Source organism: Phlebotomus argentipes, unplaced genomic scaffold (assembly GCF_947086385.1).
Source record: "Phlebotomus argentipes unplaced genomic scaffold, Phlebotomus argentipes genome assembly contig_5, whole genome shotgun sequence".
Taxonomy (NCBI): domain Eukaryota; kingdom Metazoa; phylum Arthropoda; class Insecta; order Diptera; family Psychodidae; genus Phlebotomus; species Phlebotomus argentipes.
Window position 1 is genome coordinate 5,352,978 of NW_026776165.1, and position 10,668 is coordinate 5,363,645.

The 10,668-nt window shown below is 41.1% G+C and overlaps 1 protein-coding gene across 1 annotated transcript; it reads right to left on the bottom strand.

Annotated features, from left to right (window-relative positions):
- Window positions 1-7,527: 7,527 nt before the first annotated feature.
- LOC132255863 (sodium-coupled monocarboxylate transporter 2-like) lies at window positions 7,528-9,271 on the bottom strand. Its single transcript, XM_059752034.1, has 3 exons — window positions 7,958-9,271; window positions 7,716-7,881; window positions 7,528-7,673 (listed from the first exon to the last, which is right to left on the bottom strand). The coding sequence occupies exons 1-3, from the start codon at window positions 9,269-9,271 to the stop codon at window positions 7,528-7,530; spliced, it is 1,626 nt and encodes a 541-aa protein (XP_059608017.1).
- Window positions 9,272-10,668: the final 1,397 nt, after the last annotated feature.

Consider the following 10,668-nt stretch of genomic DNA (forward strand, 5'->3'; position numbering starts at 1 on the left):
CCCCAATTCATCTGAGGGTATTTTGCTAGTTTTAAATGCCTCTGAGCTTCATCTTCATTTGCCGCCACATCTGTGTTGAAATATGACGAGAATGTCATTAAGGAAATCCCCGAGGGCAATTGCAACTATTCCAGTGGAAACTTCCACTGCGGTTCATGCTGAAAGAGAGCTTTCGAATTCGGAAAGGGTGTTTGCTATTGGGGACGAATATTTGACGCGCAGAGGGTGGGAAAACAAATTTCCCAACAATATAAAAGTTTCACTCCTTTAGTTTCCCACTGGATTTGTCTCTTGCCGATCGCATGCAAGAAAATGCTCTTGGATGGTGATTTTTGCGAGATGCGCCGTGCAGAAAAAAGAGAGTATTTGTCGGGTTATCGGTTGGCTGGAAAATTGGTGCGTTGTGGAAATAAAAATTGAGTAAATAAGGCAAAAATCAACATTTTCAATTCAAATTTATTATTAGACACATTTAATTGTGATTCTGCTGTTTGTCCCGTGACATTCTGACTCTGTCTTGTGACATTTTGACGGATATCCGTGAGACAATCCAATATAACGCAAAATCCAACTTTTCCAGCCCCGCATTTTCTGAGCAAACCCATCGGCGCTTCTACACACTTGAGGGGCGCTTTCTGCAGGCGCCTTCGTGTGCCCAAGAGTTGGGGTAACTTTAATAAATGACTTGGTAGTGCTCCCATTGCAATATTCAGTGTGTGGAGAGTGCCTCATGCTCGCTGGATATGTGTGCACTAACTTTTAAATTAGTTTCCATGGAAGTCATCATTTCAATATGTGCCCCTCGCAGCATCGCCCCTTGTCTCCCCTTCCCCTGGGCAATTGTGAGGGGGTGGCAGAACAAAGGCTGCAAGAAATCCATGGAAGGCAAAAAAGCCAGAGTTGAGAAACCTCCAAGTTTGCTCTCGTAGTCGCAAAAGCGTATCAAAAATTGCTGATGATGGCAAAAACCTCGCCACGAGAGAGTCAATAATGATTTCCTCTGTGAAGTTCCTATAAATAAAAGTGAATTCGAGGGGTGCACAAACACACACTTTTCAATTGAACAAGCAGAAATAACATTGATCAAAATCCAAAACGTGCACAAATTTGAATATCAATTTCAATTTATGGGCAGCAGAGCAAAACTTTTGCCCTGCGATGCTGAGCAAAAAGATTTCTCCACCACAATGAATTCAGTTGTGTCTGAACTACACACCAATCAATTAATGACTTCAGCTCGACTCTTGTTGCTCTGCAGAGACACTGTGGCTCTGAATGTATAAATATCAATGAGTGTGTGTATGCAAATTACATTTTCCAGCTACCGGAAGGGATTTTCAGAGCTGGAAATACATTTATTAAGCACACACAGTGAGACTTTTCTAATACACCATTTTTCCGGAACAACTTTCCAATCAATTCCACTGAATGGCAAGTGAAAAAATCAAATGGAAAAATAACACTCTTAACTCAGTGGTTGGGATATGCTTGGAAAATTCACCACCACTTTCTTTTTATTTTTATTATAACTCATCGAATTGCCGCTCTCGTGAATATGATTTGTTCCATGGGAAGTTCAGCATCTCATTTCATTTTCACATCCAAACTGTGCCCGTATTTTTCCTCCGCAGCAAGCCCAGAAGGAAGATTTTCATACAAGTTGTGTGTGTGTGGTGGATTTTATGTGATTTCCACATATTTTTCCCCAACACGCGCGGGGGGTGGATGGAGCTTTAAAGCCCGCACCCAAAGTTCAGGTAGACGAAAGGCACGGCAAAGGCGCAAGAGAGGAGAAGAAGTAGGAAAAAAAATGAGGAAATCGGTGTAGATTTGAGTTGAGCGGTAAAGAAATTTTCACTTGAATCGAAGTGGAAAATGTGATTTGTTTGAATTTATGCAGAGCGCCCGGTTTCCGCCCCTTTCGCCGCGTTTTTTTGGGGGTTCACGATTGTTTTGAAGAGAGCGCGGCGCGCTTTTCTCCCTTGAGTTTCATCGACAATGAATTTAGGGAATTTCTCACGCGACAAGGCGTGGCATTGAGAAAATCCTATTACCTTTCGCAACTTTTCATTCCGGAGTACTTTATTGATTTCACATGCCAACTTCCCCATGGGGTTTGCCATCTCTAATGCCCTAAATACACCATACGCACAGTTTCCTTCCCTTTATCACCATCACGAATCGCAACAATCGCTCCTCTCGCGGGATGTTAATCCTTGGAAATGGTGCTCCACACTTTGGGGGTGGTTTTGAAGTTTCAAATAAAGTATTGATAAGTGTGCTAAATAGGTTTGGTTTTGGCAAGTGTCGCGCTGTTGTGAGAGTGAAATTGCGCGCAAAGTTTAAAAATAAAAACCCAGAAACTAGTGAGAAAATTGATGAGAAAATGAGGTGACATTTGTCAAAAGAAACCTCAGCACAGATGCAGAAAATGTACGACTGGAGAAGGAGGATTTGTAATCCTTTTCTCCAGTGTGCAATTTCAACATCAAATAACCTTTTCACATAATATTCCACCAGGCGCATTAGGCATAAATCCCATTCTGGGAGTACAGAAGGTATTTTGAGCAAATGATATTTCATACAGTCTTTCCGATGCTGCATCATTCAATGGACCCTCATCAACTGCAATAATCCATTTACTCGGGATGCCCCTTAAACCCTTTTTGCGCCTCCTCATGTCATGCAAATCTATGGCATATCCTTTTCATCTTATCCCGACCAGCACACACACACGCACGCACTTCAATTATCTCATGAGAATGTGAGCGGCTATTTGCACATCAAGAGAGTGAGATCCTTAAGCCTCAGAGGGACACGTATGGAAAATAATAAAAGTAAATTGTGACCGAGTTCCCCTTATAATAAAGGGAGTGAATGGGCTGATATAATAAACTATAAATCCCTATAATAACATTTTCATAAATACTCTCCTCTCCTTGCCCATGGCGGCCGTAATTGAAAGAGGAACCAAAATATTAGAGTGAAAATAATCAGGTCATAAAATCACTTTTGGGATACGCTCGAGCTCTCGCCGTCAAATTGTCCGATGGTCTCGTAACAAATTATATGGGCGAGAGGTGGAAAAGGGGATCTATGATGGGGTCTTTCCATGTGAGATCACTTTATATCCCTCCATATGGTGTGACACGGACAGAAATCGGCCCGCAGCCAAGGTGATGCCCGGAGAAATCTCTGATGCTTGATGGAGATATAAAAATTTCCACCCATTCTGCCAATGTCGATTGCCCAGATATGGGCAAGTAAACATAATTTGGGGGGACGTCTTCTGGGAAGCCTCAACATTTTTCACGATATATCCAAAGGGTTCTTCCGCTCGGGTGCCGGAAAATCACAAGGCGCAAGTAATGCTTATTAGACATTCACCTTTTCGAATTGTTTCGCCTGGATTTGCCTCATTTCGGTACATTATGGTTAATAGATCGGATCAATGGCTCTGCCAATCACTTTGCATCCCCCGATGAAGATTATGTCCAGCCCCTGCAGGATTCCTCCAGATATTCTCAAAAATCACTGATTCTGCTGGACTCCTGCAAGAGAATCCTGCACTGTCTTTCCTGACGTCTTAAGCTACTTTCAATAGAAATTCAAGGACAAGAAGGATAAAAACGACGGATTTCCACCGTATTTTCCTGCCGGAATCCTACCGGACGCATCCACCTATCGCCCGGCTTTCTGAAATGAAGAATTTAGCCTTTAGGAACCCTGAATGAATCCTGCAAAGTGTCTGTTGCGCTCTAAGACAGCCTAATTTCGCCTATCTCCGCCGCCACCGCCTTTGCCTGCCTCCCTGTCTTCTGACAACCTCGGCACGCAAGTGTGAAATCAATACTTGTGTATTCAAGAAGCGAGCCGGCGTTGTGGAAACTACCCCCAAACTACTTACGAGACGTCAATGATGTGTAACAAATCGCTTCGATCCATAACACCACATACTCGATTGATCATTCCCAGCCACTCTCGCGAGTCTTCACCCTCACATGCACATCAATGCGATGCACGCCGAATTTCCAGGGGCGCCTCAAGAGCCCGGATTGTCTGCGGAAAGGGCGAAAGTGGGCCAAGTCTCTGGCACACTCAGTGGATTATCCCTCGCAGTCCTCGGCCTCCAAGATGGATGGCTCCGATGGTTGCGTGAACATCTTGAATTAATTTAATTTATTTATTTAAATTTGCAGCCCCCGCCATTACAGCCACCCTCGTGGGGGCGCTGAGTGTGTCTCAAGGGTGGAATGGCACACGGTGATGTTGTACATTGGCAAACATGCCCTTTGACCGTTCATGGTTGACTCTGCAATTTAGGCAAAAGGTACTGCGAATCTCGTTCATTACACTGTGCAACACTTTTCTGCCCTTTTTTTGAGGTGTGGATTTTCTGATTCCTTGAGTCATCAGCTTTTCAACGGTACCTTCCTTTTTTCCCTAGACCCTCAAGTTTTCCTTTTAGAGCCTATTTTCCATTTTCCCCTATTTTCACCCACTTTGCCGCACTTATGTGCTCATATCTCGCCCAATTTTCCACGGATTTTCCTCAAATTAGGCTCAAACGATAGCTATTGAAATTACCTACTACTTTGTAAAACATTGTGAGTGTTTTAGATCACTCCTTGTTGGTCAAAAATGATCTTTTGTGAACCACTAGGTAAAAAATTCACCGGGTTTTTTACCACTTTTTTCTAAATATCTCCAAAACGAAGAAACTTTTATGTTGGATTATTTTTCCTATGTGTAGAGCACTTCAGGGGATGCATTTCCTCCATACATGCCGAAGTGATATCTCTTCTCTATCTGCCGGAAAAACGAGGTTTTCCCTCGACAAATTTTGCTTTTTTATGCTACGCGCACCCGCTAAAAAACTGAAAGAAGGTACATTTTGCTGTCTACGCACTCATTTAGATGATGATAATGCTTAGATGTTAAAACAAAAGAGAAAAAAGGCCAATATCTCGACTTTTTAGCTATTTTAAGTGAATTTTTTGTGTTTTTTATGGAGTAGTTGTCATAAGGACCAAAAAAATACATAAAATAGCTAAAAAGTCGAGATATTGGCTTTTTTTCTCTTTTGTTTTAACATCTAAGCATTATCATTATCTAAATGAGTGCGTAAACAGCAAAATGTACCTTCTTTCAGTTTTTTAGCGGGTGCGCGTAGCATAAAAAAGCAAAATTTGTCGAGGGAAAACCTCGTTTTTCCGGCAGATAGAGAAGAGATATCACTTCGGCATGTATGGAGGAAATGCATCCCCTGAAGTGCTCTACACATAGGAAAAATAATCCAACATAAAAGTTTCTTCGTTTCGGAGATATTTAGAAAAAAGTGGTAAAAAACCCGGTGAATTTTTTACCTAGTGGTTCACAAAAGATCATTTTTGATCAACAAGGAGTGATCTAAAACACTCACAATGTTTTACAAAGTAGTAGGTAATTTCAATAGCTATCATTTGAGCCTAATTTGAGGAAAATCCGTGGAAAATTGGGCGAGATATGAGCACATAAGTGCGGCAAAGTGGGTGAAAATAGGGGAAAATGGAAAATAGGCTCTAAAAGGAAAACTTGAGGGTCTAGGGAAAAAAGGAAGGTACCGTTGAAAAGCTGATGACTCAAGGAATCAGAAAATCCACACCTCAAAAAAAGGGCAGAAAAAAGTGTCATTTTTGTTGCCTAGTGTTAGCTGAATGGCTCATTGTTCATTTATGCGGCAAAATTTCCGCACACTGATGGTCAATGGCTCAACATCAAAGAGTCGCCCTTAACGAAAATCAATCTTTGATGTGAAAAGCTCCTTCCTTCCTCCCATTAGTGGATATTGAAATATTCACTCGCCGCTTTGTCTTCCGCTCACGAGTCCAAAGGATGAAAGATGAATGAACAGCACTCACGAGTATTATGTCACGAGGGTGGCACAAGTGCATTGAATGTCCTCGCGAGGTCAAAAACTTCAATGACATGTGAGCAATTCACCCTCATCGCGAAGTATTGCCTTCGATAAGGTCACAAAGGGTGGCGGCATATTTATTTTATTGATGGACAACGTCCTCAGGATCAAAAACAAGAACCGCCCCGAGAACGAGAGAGACACCTTCATATTTCATGCTCCGCCAAGGGGTTGCTAATATTGGGGATGCAGTGTCAATTCTGGTTCGAGTGCATCGCGATGTATTTATTTCATGTAATTCACGTTTGATTCGTTCCTTTGCAGCTTCAAAATGTATTTATAAATTAATTGTGCACATTTTTAAAGAGTAAAAAGAGAATTTTAATCGTAATCTTTAATCGCATATTTACGGTTTTACGCAAGGTTTAGTGATAAAAACGAGTGAAAACCCCATAAAGTGTTCTCTAGTCGTTCAATATTCGTAAACTTAACCTAAAATTTTCTTTTTCTACCCACAAATTAAATTTTTCTCACAAAATCTTTTAATTTTCTTTTAAAATATTTACAGAAAATAAATCATATTCCAAGTTTTCTTACTAAACTTCTATGTCTCGTTCTTGTAGACTCTTTAAATGAGCTCCAAACTGGTTGAAATTATTCAAAAATGACAAAATTCTCGACTTTGTCATTTTAAGTCTATTTTCTAAGATCTAAACGCAAGATGCTGAAGCATTTACAGTCTATATTAGCAACCCCTTGTGCCTCCGCAGTGTGAGATGAAAAGTGCGAAGAATGAAATCATCTGAAGAGATTGCATGATCTCCACAGTGAAATTTGAGCATACAATATTTATTCGTTTCTCCACGACAAGGCATGGGAATAAATAAAAGGAGCAAAGTACGAGGGACATATACGGAGCATGTAGGGATAAAATTTATTATTTCCGGAAAACATATTTATTGTTTCCCGAAAATAAAATCAACAACGACTGTGCGTGGGCTGAAAGAAGGGGTTAGGCAATCCGAGGGGGTGAATGAGGACAGTGGAGTAAACAAATATTAATTCTTCCCTCCAGTAAGGCTTCTCAGCAAGGTCAGAAGGTCAGCCTTGCGTGTGCTTTAATGCTCACTTTTTTCCCCATCTGTGGAGCTTTCCCATGAAATGCTCTCTCCTTATGGAATAATCGCAATTGCGAATGGATATTTCTGGCGGTGACAGAAAATCCTCCGGAGAGATTTATTAATGAGCTTCGTGTGCCAAGGAGCTCTGGCAGCGTCACAACAAACCTCTTCGGTGGCAACAGAGCAATTTGCGCAATGATAAGCGAGAGAGGAAAAGATAAATAAGGCGAGAAACCTCTTTTCTTTGCACATGAGAGATTATTTGTTTGGACAGTTGGCATGAAATATTGGGTGGAATCAGAAAAATTTGTTTTCCACTCAAATGTATTGCAGCCTTTCCACCCACTCTCTCTCTCCCCTTTGAAATATGCACCCTCCTGGATTTTGGTCAATATTTGCCTATATATAACACTTCTCCACTGTCACAAAACAGGAAATTGTCTGCCAATTTTCTTACACTTTGCCGCAGTTTTTATTAAGTTTCGTATTTCTTAGGGCGACTGAATCTCCCTATCGCTCTTGAATTTGAAGATTCACCGCTTCTTCGGTGTCTCCTTTTGCCCTCAGGAAAGGTGCCAAGAGTCTCTGGTCGTCAACAGTGTTTCCTCCGGTGAACAGACTTGTCAAATATCCAACACTGATGCCCAAAAACGTTCCTATGAATCCGTAATAAATGAAGGGGATTTTAAACAACCAACTTGTGTCTTCCTCTTCATTAAGAATGTCAGGAAAGCTGTTGATTGTTAAGTTGCTGATGCAGTCGTGTGTTTGGAAGGGAAGTGTAGGTTCTGGTTTGCTGTTGATGCTTCCAATTATCAGGATCAGGATGCTCAGAATAGCAGTCAAGGCTCCAACTTGTGCTCCCTAAAAACAGAAACCAAGTGGTAGATATTATGATCGGAAACACACTCAATTGCACAGATTTCTCTAGTAGTCTTACCGTGTTGTTGGCTTTGGGAAAGACAGCGCCAAGAACGAAGAGAGTTAGAAGAGCGGCAGTGTTGAGAGCCATGCATTGATTTGTCATTTGTGAAATCATTCCCATCTTCTCGATGAAGAACACCAAGAGAATCTGGAAGATTCCCAGAATGAGCACGATGATCTTCATTGTTCTGTTGGCAGAGATCTGCTTGATGCTTGAGAAGCGATAGCTTAGGAAGTCTTCGTAGATTACGCCACTCATGGCGTTCAAGTATGACGATGTGGTTGACAGACTGGCCGAAAAGACGCCAGCAATGAAGATTCCGCTGAAGCCAAGAAAGACGTTTGCTCTCTCCTGAATGAAGTGCGGCAGAATCTGATCAACTCTCTGGATGATTCCCGATGTGAAGGGATCGCAAGTCTCGTAGTTGGCATAAATGATGACACCCAGAAACGATGAAGCGCACATAAACAGTCCAAATACGAAAGCAAGCGTCCATGCGGATATTTTCATCTTCTCACCACTTGGCAAGGACAGAAATCTCTGCAAGTTGGTCTGATTGAATCCATATTGGTAAATGCCGAGGAGAGTTTGTGAGAGAAAATATCCGGCCAAGGAACTTCTTGAATTCATGTTTGTATTTGCAATGACAATTCTTCCGCCGCGATTGCCAGCCTTGAAGACATTCTCGAGTCCTCCGGCGGCTTGAATCCCAATCACGCCGACTACAGTGCAGGACACTATCATGATCATCAGTTGCACAACGTCTGTCCACAGCACAGCCCTGAATCCGCCAATTGCCGTGTAAGAAGCGCACAAAAGCGACAAGATCGTGATGGTGACGTAAGTGTTGAGGCCCGTGACTCTCTGGAAAGTCAGGGCAGGAACGTAAACAGTGACTGTGAGGAAGAGTAGTCCAGTGGACAGGAAGATGAGACTGGCTAGAAGTCTCACTCGCCGATTGAATCTCAATTCGAAGTACTTGAAGCTCGATGTGAGTTTCAATTCCTTGAAGATCGGCAGGAAAATGAACGGAACTATCATTGCCATGGCGAATATGACCACAGAATACATCCATATGTGACTTCCGTAAGCGTAGGATTCAGCTGTCAGGCCCACAATTGAGGATCCAGTCACTGATGTGGCAGACAGAGAGCAGATAACCGGAAAGAGGCCCATATTTCTGCCTCCGAGAAGGTAATCATCGATCGTGGTTTGAATCTTGCGAGACTTAATTGCATAATACAGTCCAATTGCCGCGGAAACGAGAAACACAATCACGAAGAAGGAATAATCGAGAACAGTGAATTGAGCTTTATCCACAGAATTCATGATTTTGATTATCACAACACTTCTTAAGCCTTGTCAAGAGGTAACTAAACATCGACATCATTAGCATTGGTGTCATTATTCTGGACTCATTATTGTTGATTTCCCGAAAAACTTTGTAGGCCGTAAAGCCAAGGGAAAGATAATATGGTTAAAATCTTTACACCACTTCCTGACACTTCAGAAGACTTCAGACTTCATGGATTGTTTATGACAAGACTAAAATCCATTAAGAACTGGAATCTAACTAAAATATGACTGAATTATAACTGAAATCTAACCGAAAACTAACTGACTACGTTTTCATAGCATATTTTATGATTTCTTCATTGTAATCTTTGAAATAATTTTTTTTTTATCTTTCTAACTCAAAATCGCAACAGTTTATTAAATAAAATTGAGGTTATGCTTCACTTTAGCAATGTTGCCTAAAAATATGCAATTCTACAAATAAAGTGAAAATATTTTCAATGTAACGGTAAGAATTTCTAGTTTAATGTGTTATTTGGTGTTAAATCAGTTGCATAACCTAGAAAAATATGTCAAAATTATAACTTGGATAAAAATTATCTACAGAAAACCAAAGTTGTGAACCAAATATTGCATAAATTGGTACAATTCCAGTTCCTAAAACTTCTTCTGGTTTGTACACCACTTCTGACCACAATATCTTCTCCTTGCATAAAGCTATAATGACTCTTTTTTGCACAAATGCCCCAGTTAATTTGCTTTGTTAATAAAAAAGCTTCATAACTTCCGACACCTTCAAAAAATAGCAAAACAATCTCACTATTTAGCTCTTGATTTAGCTTTGATGCATGACTCTGAGTGAATTTTCACATGTTAAATCTGGCAATAATTAATACAATCTTGACGTGTAACATATTGTTCAGACTGTATGTTTTAATTAACTGCCTTTTCTACTTCTCCACTTCAGCCCCAAATCCCACCTATTCAATCTCTTCCTTGGGCGAAAGGGATGAGAAAGTGGGGCAGCAGATCGCGAATGCAGGAGCGAAATTCCTTTTGCACAAAAGCCACTCCTTATGATTAATGTGACTCTAATGTGATGCTTTCGTGCATTAATTAATCCTGGAGAAGAAGGACGCGCAGGAGATGAGCGAGAAGCGACCTGAGAGTTTATCATTGTTCCCCAGATATTCTCGAGGATGTCCCCTGAAATCCTGAGAGTAAACATTTTTGGAAGAATTAAAGAATATTAAGGCATTAAGCCGAGGGACTTTGTTGAGCGCTTCAGCGAAAGAGTGAAACTAAGCATAATCCATCTACGAAATTTCACCCCAAACTGCAGATGTACGAATTATCTCCCTCTCGAACTACAAAAATTTTAATCCCTGCAATAATACCAGAGAAATTCAGTCATTGTTCGCCGTTTTACC